The 26,545-nt window shown below is 35.5% G+C and overlaps 1 protein-coding gene across 2 annotated transcripts in view; it reads left to right on the top strand.

Annotated features, from left to right (window-relative positions):
- The window catches only part of PPA2 (inorganic pyrophosphatase 2), a 91,976-nt gene that overhangs the window by 21,144 nt on the left and 44,287 nt on the right, over window positions 1-26,545 (top strand). For both annotated transcript variants that reach the window (XM_058721757.1, XM_058721756.1), the window contains 4 exons: window positions 1,479-1,532; window positions 2,968-3,087; window positions 11,362-11,448; window positions 23,045-23,171. In XM_058721757.1, coding sequence (XP_058577740.1) covers window positions 1,479-1,532; window positions 2,968-3,087; window positions 11,362-11,448; window positions 23,045-23,171 — 388 coding nt within the window. The remainder of the gene's footprint in view (window positions 1-1,478; window positions 1,533-2,967; window positions 3,088-11,361; window positions 11,449-23,044; window positions 23,172-26,545) is intronic.

Genomic DNA, 26,545 nt, shown 5'->3' on the forward strand with positions numbered 1-26,545 from the left:
TTGGTAAACTTTAGTCTTACCTAGAAAAATTGAACAACCATCATTGTTTTTTGCGGCTCAATTTAAATTTATACTTAGTTGTGTAAATGGCATCCTTTGAATTAATAATAGCATTTGTGTTTCACTTGGAAAGCCCTCAGATACTGTTTAGCAATGCTGCAAACCAGAAGTTCTCCACTCTGACTACATATTAAAATTGTTTGGAGAGCTTTGAAAAATAAGCAGTGCCCTGCCTCAAAACCATTGAATTCAAATAAGTGGGTATGTGGGGGGTGGGGCTCTAGGAAGCTTTTTTTTAATTGATAAAATCTCTCCTGGTGATTTTGATGTGTGGCACAATTGAGAGGAAGTATATTTAATCACTGCTTTCTCAAATGATCTATACTAAAGGGTTAGTTTTTTGGTTTATTTCTAATCTGTTGTGAACCGATACTTTTAAAAAATACAATTATTATTAGAAAAGTGTAATTAAAGAAAAGTGTAATTCAGGGTTCAACAGACCTAAAAATTACTGCATCAAATTGCTGTAAATGTTTCTAAATGAACCTATAACAGTCAGCTTGCAGTTAGCTCTGGTTCTTGGCCACAGTTGGTGTAACACTGTTTTAAACCATTACTGTGCTATGGTAAGCTGTTAGTTACTGATATCAAAATGGCATGCAAGGCAACCTTACCCTTGAGACTTTCTCTTTATAAGGCCCAAACTGCAGGAAATTATAGCCTTGTATTCCTAAGTATTGTGGGAAATTATTTTTGCTAACCATTGACCTATAATCTGCTTTGCTTTAAACAGTGCAAAATTCAAACATGATAAAAAGAAGTAGTAGTCCTTTTGTAACTTCAGGGAACCAGAGATCACTAGATAAGCAAACTAAGTGTAGAAAGGTGTTTCTCTTTGTAAACTTGATACCTACCTACGCAGATATCCTTAATTTCACATTATGATCATTGTAACTTGAATTTAAATAGTGCTTTGTGATTTTCAAAATATTTTATAATTTTTTTGTATTTTCATTTAAATTACATAATTGATCTTTATAACAACCTTACGTAGGTGGTGAGTAGGACAGAGTATTTACACTTACTTTGCAGATTGGAAAAGTGAGACATTCAACTCACATGATGGACCCTGTCTATCACTCCTGTTTTAGTGGGAAAATAAAACTTGAAACTGGTTTCCTGACCCCATTCTAGTTGTGTCACTATACTGTGAAGGTATTTCCAGAAATATAGCAACTTCTGACACTGCAGCAGTGTTCAAGTGACATGATGGCTTAAATTCTGCTGTGTTTTAGACAGCTTCTCTAATTTTTCAGAAGAAATTTACGGCATATGCAGATGTATGATGCAGTCTGCACACATTTTTGTAGGGAAAGAAACTAAAGCATCATCACACAAGAGGTGAGTGATAAAGGATAGGTAAAATTTAAAAAACGATCTCTCTTTGTTTTTTGTTGTTGTTTTTTTTTTAACTGCAGACTTTGTTTAATATGGTTGTAGAAGTACCTCGGTGGACAAATGCTAAAATGGAGGTATGAATATTTTCTATTAATATCAAATGGAAATTATAAGTAATAATGATATAAAAACTTTGTTTCAAGTCGTTTGGCATAATATTTTTGAATTTCGCATGGTTGACAAACTACTTTATGATACAAGCAATTGAAAACACTTTTGTGAACTTTGAATCTCATTTCTAAAAGCAAAATAGCTGAATTTTTACTTTGAAGCACGTGTTTTCTATTTTTGCCATTCTAGTTTGTTATACACATATTTATTCAATTTTCTTTGACTCTTCTGTCTTTGAAAATAACAAATCTTTTCAACGTTTATTTAAACAGATTCTGAGATATATTTTTGTTCATAGATACAGTTGAAGTATACTTATTTGGGAATCATGGCAAGTTTAGTTTGTAAGGACTTAATTGTCCTTTAGATTTTATTCTACCAGGAACGAAAACATTGTATTGGCCAACTCTTGATCAATGAGCACTAAGAGTGTCTGCTATTCCCCTGGTTACCTTTTTTTTTTTTTTTTTCTTTTCTATCTTTTCATGAGGCATGAACCTATCAAGAACTTCCCTTTTGCTTTTCAGAATTTTATTGTTCCATCTTCAGTTAGGTAAGATCCCTTAAAGTTCTGAGTGAAATTTAATTTGTGGCCCTTAGTTTCTTTCATTATTTAAGTCTTGTCCTATAGCTTTGGATGCAATGGCAAATACTATTTAAAGTATTTTAATTAAAGATTATTATGTAGGTATGTATTTTTCAGAATTTATATTTAGAGAATTGTCACTAATTACTAGCATTGCTTTGGTTAATATTTTGATAGGGAAAAGTAAAAATAATAGGTTCTTTTTTGGTCTTCCTTCAGAATGTTTCAGAATTCTGGCTATTTTCTACCTCAGGTATAGGATCAAGAATCTGAGAATCTACCTAATTTAAGCAGTGTTTATTCACTAAAAAATGGCTTCAGTTATTCTTTATAGGATAGATTTTTTTTTTTTTTACAAGGCAGTTTGAGTATGTTTGATAGAAAGAAAACAAATGAAATTACTTGGTGAAAATTGCTTTAAGTTAAGCTTTTTATCATAAGATTGATGATAAGATGCCCCAAATTAGTACTTTCACTAATTGTTACTAATTAAAAAAACAGAAACAAAACAGCAAGTAGGTTAATCTTTATCCTCTTGCCATTTCAGTCATTCTGTTATTTGTATTAGAAACAAATGCATAAATAATAGAATACCTAAGTCTATAATGGGATGTTTCCTTTCCAGATGTTTTTTCTTACACAACACCGTAAATTAGAAATAAGAGCTGGCTTAGCTTATTTTACAGTGTCTTTGACCAGTAAGTTAGAATATAAATATTTAACCTGATAATACCAGATTTAAAACATACAATTTGAATATAGGATTAATCATTTCTCATTCTCCTTCCCCCTTTTTTCCATGATGTGTGTAGATTGCCACGAAGGAGCCATTGAATCCCATTAAACAAGATACAAAGGATGGCAAGCTACGCTATGTGGCGAATGTCTTCCCTCACAAGGGTTATATATGGAATTATGGTGCCCTCCCTCAGGTAACATTCTTGTAATAAAACTTCTCTGTCTTCTGAAAAAATTTTCTTGTAAATCCTGTGGACTACTTGAAGTTAAATTGGTTCTGAGGACGTGTCAGTTTGACAGATTTGTAAATTTAAAATTTTTTAATGGGGAGTTTCATTGTATCTATAAATTTTTTTCAAACTATATATATGTCTATACTCAAGTTCTTGGAGTTAGGGATATAGAACACTCATATTTGGCATTTTGAACATATTTCCTTTGCTGGGCTTGGCTATTAAGAGTCAGTGAAAAATGTTTTATCTGCTTTATCTTCAGTCATTTCTTTGAATGTGACAAGTTATACTTTTATATACCTTCATATGTGATAGCATCCTTTCTTTTCCCATTTTGTTTTCTTTTTGTGTTTCCTCACTCCTGGAAAATGATATCTCCTTCCAAATTATTTAGTGAGTGAAACTCGGAGTATATAGAATGAAAATTTTGTCTAGGCTTAGTGGATATAGGGAAGTATTTGTCTGTATGATTATAAGAGCCATCTATATTAGACCATCTATCTGGATATTTAAGCTTTCTATTTTTATTTTATCTATTAATTTTAATACTTTACATGAAATTACAAATTATTTTGGAGAAATAGGGAAAAAAGGGAGTCTGAAAAAAGGGAGACTTGCTTTATCCAACTCAAAAAACCAGCTGCCCTTGTAGAATAAATATTTACAGGGGAAGAAAAAAGAAAATTGTTTTCTAAAGAGTCAGCCTGCCTTTGATGCATTTAGACCACCCACATGGATACGTTCTTGGTTAAAACAAGCCTTTCTAAAATGATGTACTAAGAAAAAGAACGTCTGGCCTGTTGAAACCATGAAGGCAGGTGTTCTGACTCCCCAGGTGCCTAAGTAGACATTCGGTTTGACCTAGCAGTAAAAGGGTAAAAAAAAAAATTTGTTAAGCTTAGGGGATACTGTCTGTGGGAGAGGATATATGGATGAGGGGAAGGCCAGAGAAGCATTTGAATTAGAGAAAGACAAAAACAGAGACAAAGTAGGCATTAACAAAGAAACATGTTAATGTTTCATTAAACATTTATTAAGTATTTATGTGCTAAGCAGTGTATGGGTGTTGGGTATACAAAGAAAAATGATATATTAATATAAGGCAGCAAATATATATTAATGAAGGCAGCAAAATACGTGACTGAGAATGTGGGTTTTGGAGCCATATTGCCATGTAATAGTAATATGATTTTGGGTAACTTACTGTGTCGTTCTGTGCCTCACTTTCTTTACCTGTTAAATAGAGATGATAAAATACCTATTACGTATGGTCATGTTGAGGTTAAGTGAGTTATCGCACGTTCATCTTAGAAGAGTGCCAGATGGATAGGGATCACATTATTACATCTACTGGTACTTTTATTATATAATCTTTCTTCTGAAGGAATTCAGTCTCATGGGGGTAATCAGCAACTGAACCACTGGTTCCCCATAGAGCATAATAACTGCTACTAATCATCTACTAATTATGAGCTTTTGTAGTTTATCTAAAGTCCTGACAAATTTTTTTACTCCTCCAGATATGTTTGAATTTTCAAGATGCTTCTACCTTCGATTATGTTAGTCTGTTAGGTACAGTAGCTCTACTTTAATTATAACAGAATTAGACTGTGGCAGTCTCTTAATGCATCCTGAACTATTGCCTACTGAAATTTAATACTCCATCCAGCATCCAAGATAACATTTTAAAACTTAAATCTGCTAATGTTTTCCTCCTCTAAGAACCTTTTTGGTGGTTTCATATTGCCAAAAGGATAAAACATGATATTCTTAACATGGCTCTTCCACCCTGCCTAATCAATCTGGCCTCTGCTTTGTGCTCCAGCCTCGTTTTGCAACAGTTGTCTTTTCTTGCTTCCATTTTACCACAGCGACTCCTTCAGTGTTTCCGATTTCTCTTGTTTCTACACCAAGCCTTCACAGAGCTGTTCATTCATTCGGTACATGTTTTTTGAGCGCCTGATGTTGCGAGGCAGTGTTGTCAGTACTGGAGTTAAAGTAGTAATCAGAATGACAAAGATCCTTCTGGGTCTTTTACTCTGGACAGAGTGACAAGGCAAAAAAAAGTAATAAAATGTACAGTGTGTCAGATGGTGATAAGTGTGTTGGAGAACGATAAAGCAGGGAATGGGGCTATAATATATTGGGATTGTTGCAGTTTTAGATGGGGGAAGGCCTCAGTGAGTAGGTGTTGAGTGAAGACCTCAAGGAAGTAAGGGGACAAGTAGTATGGACCCCTAGGGGAATCCAGCAAGAAGCAGCAAGTTGTAAAGGTCCCAAGGTAGGAGTAGGCCTACTGTGTTGAATAACAGGAAAAAAGGCCAGTGTGGCTAGAATGGAAGTGAGGAAGAATAGACCTGTATTACACTCTCTGCCATTTTTAACTGGAAATTTTTACTATCTTTTTAAACCCAAATCCAAAAGAGTGTGTTAGTCTTTAGCAAAAGAATATACTGTCTATTGCATTGAAGTTACTTACCAAACAAAAATAACTAAGTTGATTAATGTTTTTTTTTTTTTGAGTTTATTTTTCAGAGAGAGTGTGAGCAGGAGAGGGGCAGACAGAGGGGGAGAGAGAGAGAGAATCCCAAGCAGGCTCCACATTGTCAGCACAGAGCCCAATGGAGGGCTCGAACTCACTAACTGTGGGATCTCGTCCTGAGCTGAAATGAAGAGTGAGACACTTAATTGACTGAGCCATGCAGGCACCCCTAAATTGATTAATGTTTATACAAAATTGAAATTAGACCAAGTGTTGATGGGACGGGATAATTGTATCTAATATCTTTTTGCTTCATTGTCAGTGCCAAGACAGAATTAATCTTTTAAAATGATAGCCAGCCCCTGATCCCATTTACATTTTTTATTTCATCTCCAGCTTCCCATCCTTCTCCTCCAGCTCCCTCACTCTTACACTGGCCTTTGCACAATTCCTCTTGTTCCCCAGGCACACTTGTGCCTCAGGCCTTCACATTTATTGTGTCCTCTGGCTTGGAACACTCTTTCTCAGGTACACACATGGCTTTTTTTTTTTTTTTTTTTTTTTTTTAATGTTTATTTTTTTGAGAGAGAGATTGACAGAGTGTGAGCAGGGGAGAGGCAGAGAGAGAGAGAGAGAGAGAGAGAGAGAGAGGAAGACACAGAATCTGAAGCAGGCTCCAGGCTCCAAACTGTCGGCACAGAGCCCGACATGGGGCTTGAACCCATGAACCGTGAGATCATGACCTGAGCTGAAGTCAGACGCTCAACCGACTGAGCCACCCAGGCACCCCACATGGCTTACCTCCTTAAACGTTTGCTCATAAATGACCTTCTTCATGATGTCTGCCCTGATGATCCTTTAGAATTTTAACCCTGCCTCCTGAATTTTTGTTCTGCTTCATACTTTATTTTTTCCCTTTTCTATAGAACCTACCAACTTCTAACACGTTCCATGATTTAGTTATTTATTATATTTGTTGTTAATTTCTTCCAGCTAGAATGCAGACTCCAGGAGGATAAGGATTCTTTCTGTGTTGTACATTGACATTTTCCAACTAACTGCTTAGCTTAGTGCCTGGCACAGAGTAGGTGATTAATAAATATTTGAGAAAGGGTAATGAATTCATTGTGTGTGTTGCATTTGTTTCATAAGCTTGTATGGTATTGGATTTTGCCGTTTTCTTATGCTTTGTCTTGTAACAGCAGGATGTGTGTTAAGAGCAGTTACCAAGCCAACCGTGCTTGGAAGAACATTAAGCTGTAGAGTATTGTTTAAGTAGGAGTCTCTCTCACTTACTGGTGATTCATCAGTGTGCTGTGGTTAGTTCAGATCTGTTGAACCTTGATAACTTCTCCCTCGCTGGCAGTAGTGCCGTCCCCAAAGGTTGAGTTTGGCCTGAGCAGAAGCTTGCTTTGTTTTCTCCCAGTTATATTTCCATGTATAATGGATTATTCCAATTTTATATCTTCTGAGTGAATATTTAGAAGACCTGTTAATGTTAGTGGACTGGGTAATGTTAAAGGACTAGAATCATGAAATTTTAGCTTTCTGTAATTTTTTTAATAAACAACAATATTTTTTAGTTGAAGTATAGTTGATACACACTGTTATGTTACTTTCCGCTGTACAGCATAGTGATTGGACAACTCTAGGTTATGCTGTGCTCACCACAAGTGCAGCTACCATCTGTCACCATATAATGCAGTTACAATACCACTGATCTATCCCTGTGCTCTGCCTTTCATCTCTGTGACTTACTCATTGCCTAACTGGAAGCCTGTACCTCCCATTCCCCTTCACCCGTTTTGCCCACCCCTTCCCTCATCCCCAAGATTTCTTCAGTATTAATGTAATGCTGTTGTGTTTATTATTCATATTTCATTATGAATGTGGTTTATTGACCCCAAGTATCGATTAGTACCACCTATTAGTTTTATAACCTGGAACCAGTGACTCAATCTCTTTAGGCCTATTTGTACATCTCTGTCATCATACCACCCACCCCAGAAGGTTATTGTCAGTATTGAATGGGATAATCAAAGCAAATGTTTTAGTTCCATAGTTAGTTTTCAAGAATATTATTTCAATGTCGACACTGTTGCTGCTGATAGTAGCTGCTAATAGTAAAACATCTCATAGAGGCTTTTGCTTCAGATCGAATCTATTAAAATAGATAGTGGCTAGGTAGATCCTACTTCCTTTGATCTGGTTATAGGAATCCTGATTAACCAGGAAGTAGCTCTCAAGAAGCACCTGTATGTACAGCTCTGTACAAGTCAGTTATGTTTCGACCTAAGGCCCAGAGCATGGTGACTACAGATGTATTGATTAATATTTATAGATTGTAAGTAATGATACCAAACACCTGCACAAGGTTGAGAAAGATTTATTTTAGGCTAGATCAATAATCTTTGTATTTTGATTTATTTATTTTCATAGCTTTATAGTCATCTTTTTTATGAGATTAACATTATTTATATTTCTGCTGATAGTTTCTCATTTTTTTAATGTTTTTCTTGGTCCATGCTAACATTTTTCTATATAGGTGGTATACATACATATGTACTGGTAGGTATATACCTATAAGTCAGATTGCCTACTATGCGTTGCACACTTATTTTACTAGGTATTGTCAACTGTTTACAAAAGACATTGTTACAGTGTACACACCTGTTAGCAGTATATGGGGTTCCAGGTGCCTTACATTCTTACCAGTACAGTTGACCCTTAAACGACATGAGTTTGAACTGCATGGGTTTGAATCCACTTATATACAGAGTTTTTATAGTACAGTGTTATAAATGTATTTTCTCTTTATTATGATTTTCTTGATAACACTTTCTTTTCTCTAGCTTACTTTAAGAATATGGTATATAATTCATATAAAATATAAAATGTATTAATTGTTTATGTAATTGGTAAGGTTTCTGATCAACAGTAGATTGTTAGTAGTTAAGTTTTGGGGAAGACAAAGGTTACAGTCAGATTTCCAGCTGTGCAGGGGTTTAGCATCCCTAACCCCTACGTTGTTCAAGGGTCAACTATATTTTGCATTATTAGATTTTTAGGTTTTTGACACAGTGTCTTGTTAATGGTTTTAATTTTTATTTTTCTGATCAGACTAGGTATCTTTTCATATATTTATAAGTCATTCATGTTTTCTCTTTAAATTACCTATTCTTGTCTTTAGCCCATTTTGTATTGAGTTGCCCTTTTTCTTATTTAGTTGTGGAAGTTATTTCTACGTTCTGAATGCTAATCTTAACTTTTGGGAAGCAAATACTAAGATTTGGAATTTCCTCTTGTGGATATTGAGGGTTTTTTTAGTTGTTTCTCTGCCTAGTTATACAGTTAGGACTCCACAAGAGGGCGTCATCAAAGTTTTAAATTTGTCAAGATTTCTTCTCCTGGTGATTACTTAAAATTATACTATATATTAAAGTTAAGTTAGAAACCATTTAGTGTGAATCTCTTTTTGTAATAAAAACTGAGGCCTGTGCATATAAAGCATTAAAGACAGGACTGGAAATAGAATGAACCAGTCTGGTGTTTTGCTGTAAACGAAACCACAAAGAACTTGCCTTAGAAGTGACAAGATTGTAGAGCTTGCACTTATGTACTTATTTCCTCAACAGGAGGAATAAATTGATAGATAATATGGAAAGTTGAGTTCTGAGAGGAATATAGACCAACCAATTAACAAATGGAAAGACTTACTAAAACCATATAGAGTACAAACTTACGTGAAGACTATTTTTGTCTCAGTTCATGGAGAGAATTTCTTAAAATTAAAGCTGATCAAAATGAGCTAAGTTATCTCATGAATTTGTGAACTTCCTATTCACTGGTAGTATTCATGTAGATTATGAATGACCACTAAACTAACAATCATGGAACTCAGGACTGAGATGTATCTAGCAGTTGTCTCTAGCCATTTTTTTTTAATAGGTGAGGAAACACGTCTGGATGTTCTGGCCAAGGAAGTATGTGACTGAAGTAGGACTAGAATCTAGGTCAGAGTGACTTTAGCTTATCACATTTGTTGCCTGAGAGTGGGAGTGAAGTTAAAGGAGGTTCAAGAGAGGATTCCTGCATTAGGAAGGAAGAACCTTTCAGATATTTTTCTGCTTCTGCTTCTGGCTTTTCTGATTTCAGTTATAGTTCAGTCCCATCTTGGTTTCTCCAGCACATTAAGATTAATTTTATAGCATTTATGACAAATGCTGTACCATTTATTAACATGACATTCTTCAGGATATTGACTGTGTCCTATTCATCTCTGTTCCTAACTCCTGGCCCAGAGTAGGTACTCAGTAAATATTGACTGTGTGAATGGATGCCTACTTGGGAGATTCTGAGAGTAAGAACAGGTATTTAAAAGAAGAGAACCATGAAATAGAATAAGGTTTTATCTGAAAGTAATTGCCGATCAGTTGCCATTGAAACTTGGGCATCATAGCCTAATAATTAATACTTTGAGTCTCATCCCATTGCCACCATTTAGAAAATGTGAGCTTGGGCAAACTTAAATTCTTTATGCTTCAGTTTACTTATCTGTAAAATGAACATGTGTGTGTGTGGGGGGGTGGTTGTGTGTATCATGCAGAAAGTGCCTCTCACCTAGAACCAGTGTGTTTATGTCAGTTCTTCTTATATTTTGCTAGTAATATTAGTATTTGGGGTAGTGACATCTTGGTTTACTGATTTTTTTTTTTTTTTTTTTTTTTTTTTTGGTAAGGGTGGGTTCAATTTATTCCTAAATATAATTAGCACCAGAAGGAAAATATTGGAGTTTATCTAGGGTTTAGCTATAAATAAGGGTATATTTTTAAAATTATCTTTATAAAATTAGAAGAACCAAGCTTGGATAATCTGAAATTATCTCTAGATAACAGTCCTGAGGTAACACAGTCTCTGCGTATCTTGTAATGTAAATCTGAGGAAAATCATTTTGGGGAGCTTCCACATTTCCATTTAGAATTAGGTAATTATGAGGCTCTTTGGGAAGGATTGTGCCTAGGAGATACTTAAATTTGATAACAAATTTCTGTTAGTGGTGTGCATTTATAAAAATGCCCATGTGTATATTTTGTAACCAACAAGGTATATCTTTTAAGTAAACTATAGAGTTGACAATTTTTTGTGTTTTTGTCAAGGTCTTGAGATTTGATGGCAAAATAGAGGATTTTTTTTAACTGAAATGAAATGAGACAAAAATAGATTTTTCTTTTATTTGGTGTAGATACTATCTTGTTCTTTAGTTTATGAAGGCAAAGCTGGTTTTTGGTTTTTTTTTTCCTAGTAGAAGTCATTTAAAGAATAGGAAGTGTATTTTCAAACACGGAAAGCTAGACTCAGTGCTGTTACCATCTCAAAGGAAGCAGTGAATGATGGAAGCCACAGTTTAGGCAGCCAGTGGAAATGGCATAGACGGTGGAAATCTCTGAACTGAAACTTGAAAAGTGAGCATGAATTTACATGCTGACTCAACTTGGAAGAAGAGTATGTTTGTATTTTCAGATGTGATTACACAGAAAAATGAGAGGCAGGAGGGAGGAAATACTGTAAATGTCTTAATTATTATGATATTTAAGGTTTTACTGGCATGTTGACATGGAGTTTGTGTAGTTTCTGAAAATGTTTCCTTTGGATTACGACTGCAAAACTTTGATCATGTGGAAAAATTGAGATACATTTTAATGAGTATTAACCTATATTTTTGCCTCACTTCTCCCTTTTTTTTTTTTTTTTAGACTTGGGAAGATCCCTGTCGAAAGGATAATAGTACAGACTGCTGTGGAGATAATGACCCTATTGATGTTTGTGAAATAGGCTCAAAGGTTTGTTTTCTAGACAATGCTATTCTAATATATGTTCTAGTTTATTCCTGCTGTAGAATTTCAGTTCTCTTTAGTTCTTCAGCTCTTCTAAGTTCTAGCCTATTGATCCCTCTGATACGAGTCCCTTTTTGTATCTTTATTTCTTTCTCCTACACTAGGGGTTGGTCAACTGTGCAGCCATGGCAAGTCAAATATAGGGCACCACCTGTTTTTATTAGTAACACATTATGCCCATTCACTTACGCATTTTGTATGGCTGCTTTTGCACCAAAGTTGGGGAGTGGTAGCAGAGATCGTGCCATCCACAAAGTCTAAAAATAACGACTATCTGAGTTTTTACAGAAAATGTTTGCTGAGTCTTGTCTTTAGCTTCCTTACCATTATCCAGACAGGAAATGTAATACTGAGTAAAGCCAGCTGGTACTCTTGTTTTTGTGTCTGCTTCCAGGTTGCCAAGACCTACTGAAGGAGAATAAAACCTACAGTTTCATAGGTTGCTGCTACTTCTAGAATTCTGTGTGTTTTGGGTCTATTTTTCTATCGCATTTCTTGCTAATATTTGTTGTTCTCTGCAGACATTCAACGGCTTACACTTCGTTCTCACTTAAAGGCAGAACATTTTGTCTTTAAATTTTGTAGAGCCCCTAGAAACCAGCATATAAGAGCTCCCTTACCCTTCTTAGACAGCCAAACTACCTGGGTCCACACACATTATTTCTTCCCTTTCTTCTCTTACTGTGAGAACTGTCTTTCTTATGTGAGACCTGGGCTTCTACCTGTGCTCTAGATCCTGCCCCTTCCTGCCTCTTGAGTGACAGTTTTCTTATCCCTTCTCTGTTCTGTATTCACAACTTCTCTTTCTTTATTGGCTTCTTCCCCCTCACATGAAGACTCATAAAAAGAGTTTTCAACACTCATCTTCATCTGCTACTTTCCACTTAATCTTTAGCCTGCTTCAGAATTGTTTCCATCCCCCGTTATTTCTGTGAAACTACTCTCACAAAGGTCCCTGCTAACTTTCTTTTAGCCAAATCTAGCAGGCCTGTTTCATAGGTTTTGTCTGTCTTGAATTTCCCTTAGCATTTTATACTGTTAACTTTGTCTTTCTTCTTGAAACAGTCTCCTCACTGGACTTTGTGTCATAATATCTTGGTTGTGCTCTAATTCTGTTTTCTTCTTGATTTCTTTTTCAAGCTCCTTAATTCTTAGGTATTGGTTGGCCTGAGGGTCATGCCTTTGTCCAGCTCTTTTCCTTTAATTGGATCTACCTTTATTTTCCTTCCAAGGGAAGAGAATCTTTGTTTTTGCCTGGTTTTGTTTTTATCTTTGACCCAAATTCCTTCAACATTTAGGACTTTTTTTTTTTCCTTTGGTAATATTTATTGTTCAAGAAAATTGTAGTTATGTTAATGGAAATGAAATCAAGCATAAACCTTCCCTCACAATCCTGCTGTCCCAATAATTCATTTTGGTTTTTTTATCTTTTCCATGTTTTCTTCCTCTTGGGATAAACATATAAACATTTTTATTTTGTTAGACATTTTTTCCAGTTTATTTTCTGTTATACAGTTAATAAAGTTAAAGGCTTTCCTGACTATAGCTTTTCCTTTTTTCATTTCTTTTGGGACAACTGGATATGGGGGCAGGGTTTTTAGACTGGCCTCTCAAAGCTGTCTGCCCTAATCCCTAGAATCTGTGAATATGGTAATATAGCACTCCCTTGATAATATTATTTTATATAGCACAGTTTACTTTCAAGTAGGATTATCCTGGATTTCCCATGCAGACCCAGTGTAATTAAATGAGCCCTTAAAAGTAAGGAGCTTTCTCTTACTGGTGGGAGAAGAACTCAGAGGTTCAAAGTGTGAGAAGTACTGATGTGCCATTGCTGGTTTGAACATGGAGAAGGGGGCACATGAAAAGGAATGCAGTTGGCTTCTAGTTGCAGTGAGTGGTCCCTAGTTGACATCCAACAAGTTAATGGGGTCCTCATTTGTACAACTACAAGGAACCAACTTTATGTGGATTCAGTTTTAGAACCTTCAGATCGGAGCTCAGCCTGTGCAGCACCTTGATTTCGTCTTTGTCAGGCAGCAAGCAGAGAATCTAGCCATGTTGTGCTTGGACTTCTAACTCATGAATACTGTGAGATAATAAATTTAAACTGTTTTAAACCTTTAGGTTTGTCATAATTCATTATACTACAGTAGAAACACAGGATAACAGGCTTTAAGCCGTTTTACTTGCCATGGTTTTCTTGTATTGATTGGGTCCAGCTGAAGTTTTACCTCCTTCAAATTTGGAATCAGCACAGAACTTTTGTGGTAGACCACTGTTATATTCTGCTCATACCAGGCCCTTGAGAAGTTAGCAGTTGACAAGTGTGAGCTGATAAATACAGGTAGAGCCCAGAGAGAAAAAATATTATCTGTAGAAGACTCTTACATTCTAGTTCATGAATGTGTTATATCTTTTGCTCTTTACTTCAAGGAATAAGTGATAGGATCTCCATTTCACTGTTGAGAAACCAAGTCCTAAAACATCGTGTGAAGTAATTTGCCAAACACCTTTACGAATGATGGAGAAAGAATTCAGCTTCATAGTATTTATGACTTAAAAATCCTATGTTTTGAAATCTTTCCATAAGAGCTAGAAAGGTTGATAATAATTCCCATCTGATTCTTCCTAAAAGCTTTGTGGCACACCTACATTGTTTGAGAATCTCAACTCATTTTTCAAGAATGAACTACAAGAACTGCAAGAATTAGTAACAGGCTCTGCTGGAGACATTGATTTCCTTGGAAGGGTAGACTGATAGTTTTATAATGGAACTGGGAAAATAGGTTTTATCTTACAGCCAATGCGGTGTACTCCTTTAGTTAATGAGACCTGAAACAATAGTAAGTATGAAGTAAGTGTTAATCACCATCTAAAGAATAGGTCTTGGGGCATCTGGGTGGCTCAGTCAGTTAAACATCTGACTCTTGATTTTGGCTCAGGTCCTGATCTCATGGTTTGTGAGTTCAAACCCTGCATCAGGCTCTGCACTGACAGCATGCAGCCTTCTTGGAATTCTCTCTATCCCTCTCTTTCTGCCCCTCCCCACCCATGCTGTTTCTCCCTCTCTCAAAATAAATAAATAAACACTTACAAAAAATGAAGACTAAGTCTATGTCGGTATGGTGCTCCTTTCTTTTGTGTCTGGGTATGCAAAGAGTCCTTAAATCATCTGTAAGGAACATCATAGTGGAAATCATCTTTGAACACCACACTGTAAATGGACAAAAGGAAAGGGAGCAGAGTCCTGGAAGTTGATAATAGAGTTAGAGCCACAGGATACAGAAAATTTTAAGGCTGTTGCAGTTCCTTGAGAGATCATGTATTATTCATTTGGTGTCTAACACTACTGCATAAATTTGTTGAATTGATTTAGAATGAATTGAGTTATGGAGGATTCATAAGAATTTTACCATTTGTTCTTAAATATCTTATTCTCAGTTTTTGGTTTGATTGACAGTTTCCTTTCTAGTCTTTAAAGGTATTATAACAAGGCAGTGGTTTGTCCAATCCCTTTCTGTTGCTTATGAGATTAGAGAGCATGTATCATTCTGATGAAACTTGATAATACCAAGACATGTTTCCTGTTTGCTGGTGTAACCAGAAACATCTCAGATCTGCTCTTACATTATATGAAATTTCAAAGTAGATTAATTTTTGTGAATAAAAATAGTTTACAATGTGCTATCTTTAAATTTTTTTCCTAATCAATCAAGCTTCTTTTATTTTCTTTCTTTCTCTTTCTTTCTTTCTTTCTTTCTTTCTTTCTTTCTTTCTTTCTTTCTTTCTTTCTTTCTTTCTTTCTTTCTTTCTTTCTTTCAAGAGAATTTATTGCCAAGTTAGCTAACATACAGTGTATATATTGTGCTCTTGGTTTTGGGGGTAGATTCCTGTGATTCATCATTTATATACAACACCCAGTGCTCATCCCAACAAGTGCCCTTCTCAGTGTCCATCACCCATTTTCCCCTTCCCCCTTACACACCCCCCATCAACCCTCAGTTCTCTGTATTTAAGAGTCATTTATGGTTTGCCTTCCTCTCTGTTTGAAATTATTTTTTCCCCTTCCCTTCCCCCATGGTTTTCTGTTGTTTCTCAAATCCCACATAAGAGTGAAAACATATGCTATCTGTCTTTTCTCTGATTGACTTATTTCACTTAACATAATACCCTCCAGTTCCATCCACATTGTTGTGAATGGCAAGATTTCATTCTTTCTCATTGCCGAGTAGTATTCCATTGTATATATAAAACCACATCTTCCTTATCCATTCATCAGTCGATGGACATTTGGGCTCTTTTCATAATTTGGCTATTGTTGATAGCGCTGCTATAAACATTTGGGGTACATGTGCCCCTATGAATCAGCACTCCTGTATCCTTTGGGTAAATTTGAAGTAGTGCTATTACTGGGTCATAGGGTAATTCTATTTTTTTTTTTTTTTTTTTTGAGGAACATCCACACTGTTTTCCAAAGTGGCTGTACCAGTTTCCATTCCCACCAACAATGCAAGAGGGTTCCCATTTCTCCACATCCTCGCCAACATCTGTTGTTTCCTGAGTTGTTACTTTTAACCATTCTGACCTGTGTGGGGTGGTATCTCAGTGTGGTTTTGATTTGTATTTCCCTGATGATGAGTGATGTTGAGCATTTTTTCATGTGTCTGTTGGCCATATGTATGTCTTCTTTGGAAAAGCGTCTATTCAGGTCTTCTGCCCATTTCTTTACTAGATTATTTGTTTTTCTGGTGTTGAGTTTGGTAAATTCTTTATAGATTTTGGATACTAACCCTTTATCTGATACGTCATTTGTAAATATCTTTTCCTATTCCATTGGTTACCTTTTAGTTTTGTTGATTGTTTCCTTTGCAGTGCAGAAGCTTTTTATCTTGATGAGGTCCTAATAGTTTTTGCTTTTATTTCCTTTGCCTTCGGAGACATGTCAAGTAAGAAGTTGCTGCAGGTGAGGTCAAAGAGGTTGTTGCCTTTTTTCTCTTCCAAGATTTTGATGGTTTCCTGTCTCACATTTAGGTCTTTCATCCATTTTGAGTTTGTTTTTGTGTATGGTGTAAGAAAGTGGTTCAGGTTCATTCTTCTGCGTGTTGCTGTCCAGCTCTCTCAGCACCATTTACTAAAGAGACTGTCTTTTTTCCATTGGATACTCTTTCCTACTTTGTCGAAGATTAGTTATCCATACATTTATGGGTCCAATTCTGGGTTCTCTATTCTATTACGTTGCTCTATGTGTCCGTCTTGATACCACACTGTCTTGATGATTACAGCTTTGTAGTAGAGGCTAAAGTCTCGGATTGTGATGCCTCCAGCTTTGGTTTTGTTTTTCAACATTACTTTAGCTATTCATGTGGTCTTTTTGGTTCCATACAAATTTTAGGATTGTTTGTTCTAGCTCTGAGAAGAATGCTGGTGCTATTCTGATTGGGATTGCATTGAATGTATAGACTGCTTTGGGTGGTATCGACATTTTAACAGTATTTGTTATTCTAGTCCATGAGCATGGAATGCTTTTCCATTTCTTTGTCATCTTCAATTTCTTCACTAAGCTGTCTATAGTTTTCAGCGTGCGGATCTTTTATCTCTTTGGTTAGGTTTATTCCTAAGTATTTTATGGTTCTTTGTGCAATTGTATATGTGACTTTGCTGAATTCAGGTATCAGTTCTAGCAGTTTTTGGTGGAGCCTTTTGGGTTTTCCATATAGGGTATTATGTCATCTATGAAAAGTGAAAGTTTGACTTCTTTGCCAGTTTGGATGCCTTTTATTTCATTTTGTTGTCTGATTGCTGATGCTAGAACTTCCAACACTATGTTAAACAACAGTGGTGAGAGTGGATATCCCTACTGTGCTCCTGATCTCAGAGGGAAAGCTCTCAGTTTTTCCCCATTGAGGATGATATTCGCTGTGGGCCTTTTCATATATGGCTTTTATGGTATTAAGGTATGTTCCTTCTATCTCAAATTTCTTGAGGGTTTTATTGAGAAAGGATGCTGTATTTTGTCAAATGCTTTTCTGCATCTGTTGACAGGATCATATGGTTCTTATCCTTTTCTTCTGTTAATGTGATGTATCACATTGATTGATTTGTGAATATTGAACCAGCCATGCAGCCCAGGAATGAATCCCACTTGATCATAGTGAATAATTCTTTTAATATAGTGTTGAATTTGATTTTCTAGTATCTTGTTGAGAATTTTCATATTCATGTTCATCAGAGATATTGGCCTGTAATTCTCCTTTTTAGTGGGGTCTTTGTGCAGTTTGGGAATCAGGGTAATGCTGGCTTCGTAGAATGAGTCTGGAAGTGTTCCTTCCGTTTCTATTTTTGGAACAGCTTGCGAGAGAGAGACATTTAACTCTGCTTTAAATGTCTGGTAGAATTCCCCTGGAAAGCTGTCTGGTGCAGGACCCTTATTTTGTTGGGAAATTTTTGATAATGGATTCGATTTCTTCACCGGTTATGGGTCTGTTCAAGTTTTCTGTTTCTTCCCATTTAAGTTGTGGTAATGTGTGGATATCTAGGAGTTTGTCCATTTCTTCCAGATTGTCCAGTTTGTTGGCATATAATTTTTCATAGTATTCTCTAATAATTGTTTGTATTTCTGTGGTATTGGTTGTGATCTCTCCTCTTTCATTTGTGAGTTTATCTATTTGGGTCCTCTCTCTTTTCTTTTTGAGAAGTCTGGCCAGGGGTTTATCAGTTTTGTTTATTCTTTCAGAAAACCAGCTTTTAGATTCATTGATGTGTTGTACTGTTTTTTTGGATTCTATATTGTTTATTTCTGCTCTAATCATTATTTCTCTTCTGCTGGCTTTGGGGTTTCTTTGCTGCTCTGTTTCTAGTTCCCTTAGGTGTGAGGTTAGATTCTGTATTGGGGATTTTTCTTGCTTCTTGAGATGGGCCTGGATTGCGATGTATTTTCCTCTTAGGACTTCTTTTGCTGCATCCCAAAGGGTTTGTTTGGACTGTTGTGTTTTCATTTTCATTTGCTTCCATATATTTTTTAAGTTCTTCTTAAATTCCTGGTTGACCCATTGATTATTTAGTAGGATGCTCTTTAACCTCTGTGTATTTGGAGGCTTTCCAAATTTTGTGTTTTGTTGATTTCAAGTTTCATAGCATTGTGATTGGAAAATATGCATGGTATGATCTCAGTCCTTTTATATTTGTTGAGGGCTGTTTTGTGACCCAGTATGTGATCTGTTTTGGAGAATGTTCCATGTGCACTTGAGAAGAATGTGTATTCTGCTGCTTTTGGATGAAAAGATCTGAATATATCTGCTAAGTCCATCTGTTCCAGTGTGTCATTCAGAGCCATTGTTTTTTAACTGATTTTCTGCCTGGATGATCTATCCATTGACGTAAATAGAGCAAATATAGTAAATAGTCCCCAATAATCACAGTATTGTTATCTGTAAATTTATTTATGTTTGTGATTAGTGGATTCATATATTTGGGTGCTTTCACATTGGGGGCATAAACATTTATAATTGATCCTCTTCTTTATGGATAGACACCTTAATTATGATATAATATAGTTATATATTTAATATATAATTAAATAGAATTAATATAATTCTTCATCTCTTGTTACAGTCTTTGTTTTGAAATCTAGTTTGTCTAATATAAGTATGGCTACTCTGGCTTTCTTTTGACATCCCGTAACATGATAGATGGTTTTCCATCCCTTCACTTTCAATCCGCAGTGTCCTCAGGTCTAAAATGAGTCTTTTATAGGCAGCATATAGATGGATCTTGGTTTTTTATCCATTCTGATACCCTCTGTCTTTTGATTGAGCATTTAGTCCATTTACATTCAGAGTGATTATTGAAAGATATGGATTTAGTGTCATTATTCTATTTGTAGGTTTCATGCTTGTGATTATGTTTCTGCTGCTTTGTAGTCTTTGTTGCTTTGCTGCTTTCCACTCGCAGGGCACCCCTTCGGATCACTTTCAGGGCTGGCTTAGTGGTCATGAACTCCTTTAGTTTTTGTTTGTATGGGAAAGCCTTTATCTCTCCTTCTATTCTGAATGACAGCCTTGCTTGATAAAGGATTCTTTTTTTAAACATTTTTAAAAATGTTTTTATTTATTTTTGAGGGAGAATGAGACAGTGTGTGAGTGGGGGAGGAGCAGAAAGAGAGAGAGGGAGACACAGAGTCCGAAGCAAGCTCCAGGCTCTGAGCTGTCAGCACAGAGCCCGATGTGGGGCTTGAACCATGAGCTGTGAGATCATGACCTATGCTGAGGTCAGATGCTTAACTGAGTGAGCCACCCAGGCACCTCTGGATGAAGGATTCTTGGCTGCATATTTTTCCTGTTCAGCTCATTGAACATTCCCTGCCTTTCCTTTCTGGCCTGTCAAGTTTCGTTGGACAGATCTGCTACTACCCTTATGTGTCTACGCTTATAGGTTAAGGCCCATTTGTCCTTAACTGCTTTCAGAATTCTCTCTTTATCCTTGTTTTGCCAGTTTCACTATGATATGTCATGGTGTTGACCTGTTTTTATTGATTTTAAAGGGAGTTCTCTGTGCCTCCTGGACTTGGATGCCTGTTTCCTTCCCCAGATTAGGGAAGTTCTCAGCTATAATTTGTTCATTTTTTTTTTTTTTAACGTTTATTTATTTTTGAGACAGAGAGGGACAGAGCATGAATGGGGGAGGGGCAGAGAGAGAGGGAGACACAGAATCTGAAGCAGGCTCCAGGCTCTGAGCCATCAGCCCAGAGCCCAACGCAGGGCTCGAACTCATGGACCACGAGATCGTGACCTGAGTTAAAGTCAGACGCTTAACCGACTGAGCCACCCAGGCGCCCCATCAGCTATAATTTGTTCAAATAAACCTTCTGTCCCTTTCTCTTTCTTCTTCTTCTTCTGGAACTCCTGTAATATGGATATTATTTCATTGCATTGAATCTCTTAGGTCTCTAATTCTCTTCTCGTGGTCTAGTAATTTCCTTCCTTTCCTTTTGTCAGCTTCCCCATTTTCCATAATTTTATCTTCTATTTCACCTATTCTTTCCTCTGCTTGTCCCATCCTTGCTGTCCCTGTGTATTCATCGTGACTATTTCTTAGGTCCTTGATCCCTGCAGCAATAGATTCTCTCCTGTCTCTTGTGCTTTTTTCAAGCCCAGCTATTAGTTTTACGACTATTATTATAAATTCTTGATCAGATATATTGTATCTGTTTTGAGCAATTCTCTGGCTGTCAGTTCTTCCTGGAATTTCTTTTGAGAATTCTTTGATTTTGTCATTTTAGCTAGTTTTATGTCCTTTACATGTTTTAATAGCTTGTTATGTGTCCTGTACCTGTGAGTACTACTGTATTAAAAAGGGGTCATACACTGTTCAGGGCCTGGCAGTTCAGAAGGGGTTTTTGGAGTGTGTTACGTGCACTCTGTTCCTGTGTCTTGGCTGCTTTATCTCACTCCTTGTAGTGGTGGATTGGATCATCCACCAGGTGTGCTTTGATTGGTTTGTTGAAGTAAACTTGGAAATGAGAAGGATGGGGGGAACAGAAACCATATCCCGAACAGAGAGAGATGATAGGAGTGGAGAAAAAGACCAGGCAGAGAATCAAAGAAACTATAGGTTTAATCCACAAAGAGAAAGAGGAAAATAAAGAAGAAGGAGATACAGAAAAGGTGTAAAAAGAACAGAGTAAAAATGCCTGATTAAACAAACAACCAGAACAGAGAAAAAAAGAAAAAGAATATATATATATATAAAAGAATATATATATATAAAAGAATATATATATATATATAAAAGAATATATATATAAAAGAATATATATATATAAAAGAATATATATATATAAAAGAATATATATATATATAAAAGAATATATATATATATATATATATATATATATATATATATATATAATAAGAATTGACCAAAAATCAAATCAGAAACTATAAGGCTCTGTCCCACCAAGCTGTCTCCGTATACCCCTGGAGATGCCTCTGTCAGTTTGTAGCCTGGATTCCTGGAATTCCAAGTATTCTGACCTCAATAGTATTGCCTTTGAAGGATGAGGGAAATTCTGGTATCCCTACTCCTCCACCATCTTGACTCCTCCCCTACAAGGTTCTTTTTAAAACTATATGATTCCTCAGAATTCCCCCTGCCACCAACAGCTTCTGCAGGGTCCTCTATTGGCACCATTGACATTTTGGATGGATAATTCTGTTACAGTGGACTGTCCTGTTCAGTATCCCTGGCTTCTTCCCATTAGATGCTAGTAATACCTCCCTGTTTTTGACAACGAAAATTGTCTCCAGACAATGTCAGATAGTCTCGAGAGGGCAAAATTACCTTTGGTCAAGAATCAATAATCTGATTTATAACTGAGCTAACCAGTGTGGCCAGCCTTACACTAGTAATTATGTGATAACTTCAAATTTGAACATTTTTGTTTTATAAAGGATCTCCTGGCATGAGGTGTGTAAGTCTCCCTAGCAAGATCGGAAAACTTTGAGAACAGGGATTTTTTTAGAAACATAGTGTTTAACATAGTGATGGGTACTTAATAGAGCGTAGACATATGAGAGTCTGGTTAATATAATTGTGCATATTGCCCTACAAGTGAGATTTCAGTTTACTTTATAAAATCGTACTAATCTGTTGTGTGTAATTAGGTTGTAACTAATTACAAATTCCTGTAGATTTATATTAAGATTTTAGATTCATTTTGCAAATGTTCTGAAAGGACTTATTTGACTTTATGGTTTCAGATCTGGGTTTTTTTCCTTCTCAAATTTCAAGACACAAAAGTGACTTTCTTTTGCGTACCTTGCTTTCCAAATGTAAAGCTGCATTTTGAATCATGAAGGAATTTGTTCTGAAGCATGTGTTCAAATTTTAGCTTGCAGTGAAATTCTGTAGGGCCAACAGGATATAGGAAGGATGCATGCATATAAACTTAGCATTGGCAACTTTGAAGGAACCACTGAAATAACTTTCTTTAATGCATGGAACATCTGCTTCAACATCATGCAATTTCTTGGTTTCCTTTAAAATCTTGTTAAGGCATTTTATGAAACCTGTTTTATCTGTATTTTTAACATATTAATTCTTCCAGTGTCATTCATTATCTTAAGGCTGTATTCTAATATGTTAAAAATTTACTTTTCACTTGTAACTGATAAATGTGTTTTGCAAAACAGCATTTTAAGAGGATTCTCAGCTCTCTATTTTATCCCCAAGCAGCAAAATCCAGGTTTATACTATGTAATGATATGCATGGGTTTATTTTCTGTTTAGTAGGAGTTTCTAGGCCTAGTACATTAAATTTCAAGATTTATAAATAACTTTAGTTTCTAAAAAGGAATCAAGATACTTAATTTTAAAAGGGATATCATAATAGGCTTTATAGACTATTTTTGTATTATCTTTAATTATTAAAGCTTTATTAATTTTCATTCTGTAATGCTTTTAACCTTTCATATGTATTTTCTGATATATGAGTAAATTTCTCCAAAGCCTTGAAAATGCTGAATTTCTTTTCTCTTTAAAGGTTCTTTCTTGTGGAGAGGTTATTCGTGTGAAGATCCTTGGAATTTTGGCTCTTATTGACCAGGGTGAAACAGACTGGAAAATAATTGCTATCAATGTGAATGACCCTGAAGCCTCAAAGTTTCATGGTAAGTCTGTAACTTTCCAGAATCAGAAGTAAATCAGTATGTCATTCAAATTCTTAGCATCTAAAGGGGGCTCATGTAAAACAGAATGTGTATATTTGAAAGTTAAATCTATGTGTTTTATTTTTTTATTCCCTTCATCCACAGATTGTAAAGGAGAATCTATTATGATTGTATCTGAGTTGTGTCATATTGCTAGGAAGAACAAGAAAGAGAAAAGGCTAGATAGACAGGTGGTACCTCAGACTAAGAAATACAGTCTGTAGGTTCCCTCCCTTCTTCCTTCCTTTTTTTTTGCTTAAATTTCTCTTGTTCATCTGAGTAAGTAGAAAACTAAGGAAGGCATGTTCATCAAGGACATACGCTGTTTCTGTATCTAGTTTTTGTCCTGTGTTGCAAAAATGGATGGAAAGATAACTGTCCTTTGACAAAATTTTGATGTCCTAGAAATTTAAGTTCTAGAAATAGCTTGCTATGATAAAGAGTGGACTTTCTTTGGAGTCAGACACACCTCAGTTTGAGTTCTGGCTGTGCTACTTTCTGAGTGATTTGGGGTAGATTATCTAACCTTTGTGAATTTCAGTTTGGTCACCCATTAAGGGAGATAATTATATCTACTTGTGAGCTTGTCCACAGTAAGAGATGATTCACTTAAGCATCTGGCTGTCATATCAAGTGTTGAATATATGGCCACTGTTATTATTCTCTATTTTTCCCCCTATTTTTCTAGCCTTTTTTCTTTCAGTTTCATTCTTTCCGCATTCCTGGTTTCTTCTAGGCCTCAGTTAGAAAATATGCCATTTCTGAATGGATGGGAACTCATTAACACTTAAGTGTTAACCTCTCTTATTTTATGTGCATTTAAAACCTTTTCTTGCACATGGAACAGCAAGAGATTTTATGCCATTCTTGAGTGTAATTGAGAAAGGAAAGGATCTGATAAGGTGAAGTACAAATAACCTCAGAGGCAAAACTAAAACCTAAAACTACAATTAAAATATGAGGCTTTAGTTCATAACTATATATATTTCTTGTCTGTCTTTTATTTTGTCCTGGGTTTCTTTAGTATATTTCTCATATATATGTATGTAAGAGAAGCAAAATACACTGTTAAACATTCTTTAATGCATTAACTGCTCCTCAAATGAGAACTGATAAAATAATGGTGCAACAGCCAGTCAAAACAAATCATGTAACTAACTGATTGGTGATATGACACACTGAAGTTATGAATCTCTGCTAAGGGATGCCCCCTATACACTGGAGAGGCTGAGTGCCTGAATGAAACTATGTGTTAGGTGGAATAAACTATTCTTTAGCCCAGTTCTGTTCCAGAAGTGATTTAACTTTGTGAACTCTCATCATATGCCAAGCACTTGTACCTGTTCTAGTACATATTATTATTCTTAATTTAAAAGGTGCTCTAGGGATTTAAATAATTTGCTCAAGTTTGCACATCCATTACATAGTAGAACTATGATTTGAACTCATTTCTGTCTGATTATAAAGTCCATTGTCTATCTATAATATCGTACTAAGCAGTTAATACTTGATTGTAGTAATTCGTGGTTTTTGTAACTAGCAGTATTACTGAAACAAGATTACATAAGGCTAATAAGTACCTCATGTTTCTCTTGAGTTTGCTAAGGGTTAGAATGAAAAGTTCTCTTTCTTTACTTTAATTCTATTTGTTTCCTGAATGGAGATGACTTTGCACTTTGGCATCTTCTAAATTCTTTTTGTGTATGTTTGTACAAAAAGACACACCGGAAGGAATACTGAAGCTTATTTAGGTTGGGTGACATCAGACCAGAATAATTACAAGAACTTGTTGAGTATTATTGACATATTTTGCTCTGAAATGATGTGCTGACATTGTGTTTTGTATTTATTTCCTGAATGAGTAAGGAATATGGGGGGAAATGGATATTATTTACTTTAAGGATATTTGCATATTGTTCACTCTGGGTAGTACCTTAAGTAATCATATATGTAGATTTTGTAGAGTAAGTTATTCTATAGTTTTAAGAGTTTGAAATGTTTTATTCTTAATTCCTTTTGCCTTCACCTTATTGTGATATATTCTACGTATCTGTATTGAATTTTCTTTTCTCTCTTCTTTTTATAGTGACCCAAGAAAAAAATAGATACAGGCACAAAGGCTGAAGAAATCATAGTAGAACTTTTTTAAATTATAAATCATGGAATACTAGATGACTCTATGTGGCAGAGTCATAATAATTATTAATTAATTATTTTTAATTTAAGCTCGAGTTTTTATTTATACTTGTTGTATCTCTCAAACATGATCCAGCTGTTCTCTCAACTATTTCAGACAAAAGACAGATTTTGTTGTCCTGCTGCTTGAGCAAATGTTAATTGACAGAAATCATTCTTTTTTTTTTTTAAGTTTTATTTATTTATTAGAGAGAAAGAGAAGCGGGGGAAGGGACATAGAGAATCCCAAGTAGGCTCCACATGGTCAGCATGGAGCCCGATGTGGTGCTTGAACCCATGAACTAGAGATCATGGCCTGATCCAAAACCAAGAGTTGGATGCTCAACCAACTGAGCCACTCAGGTGCCCCTGACAGAAGTCATTCTTAATTTTACTTTTTTTTCTTCATTATTTAGCCTGGTGTGTTTGTTGTTTGTGTTTTCATTACCACCTACTAAAGTGGGGCATTAGAGGGGATGAGAACTGAGAGATGCTCCGTAATTGCAGGGGTGGAAAACTTCCTAAATTTGTGAAGGAATTAAAAAAAAAAAAAAAACAAAAAAAACAACAGTTCATATGATTTGATTATGATATTTAATAGTCTTCTATTGTAATAATTTATCTTCTCAAGGTACCTACTGTGTAGTTCAGTAAGAGCCTAAGTATTGTAAGCATGTGGCTTATTTTATATGTTCCAGATTAAAAATTGACCTTTGGCAGGAGAGAGGAGACCTTACAAACAAATAAAGGAATCAATTTCTTGATTTCTAGATTAGATGAAATACCTATTATAACAACTTGTGATTTTATTTCAGTAAGATAAAAATGTGTATTTGGACCCATATGATTAAATAAATATTAGCTAACAGATAATCAAGTTTGTTGCTGTTCTCTCTCTACATCTTTGAAAATTAACAATATTTAATTATAAATTAAGCAACATTTAAACATTTCATTATGTGTCCCTTCCACATCTAACTTTCCAGAATCACAAACACAGTGTTTTGGATGGCATTTTTAATTTTAAAAATAATCATATGCTTGGAAGTAAAAACTCAGAAATGTAAAAATACAAAATAAAAAGTACAATTCTCCTTCCCACTTCTCACACCAGTCTGACTTCTCGTATCTTCTTCCTTGTATGTTTTTAGTTCCCCTGC

Source organism: Neofelis nebulosa, chromosome 3, assembly GCF_028018385.1.
Source record: "Neofelis nebulosa isolate mNeoNeb1 chromosome 3, mNeoNeb1.pri, whole genome shotgun sequence".
NCBI lineage: Eukaryota > Metazoa > Chordata > Mammalia > Carnivora > Felidae > Neofelis > Neofelis nebulosa.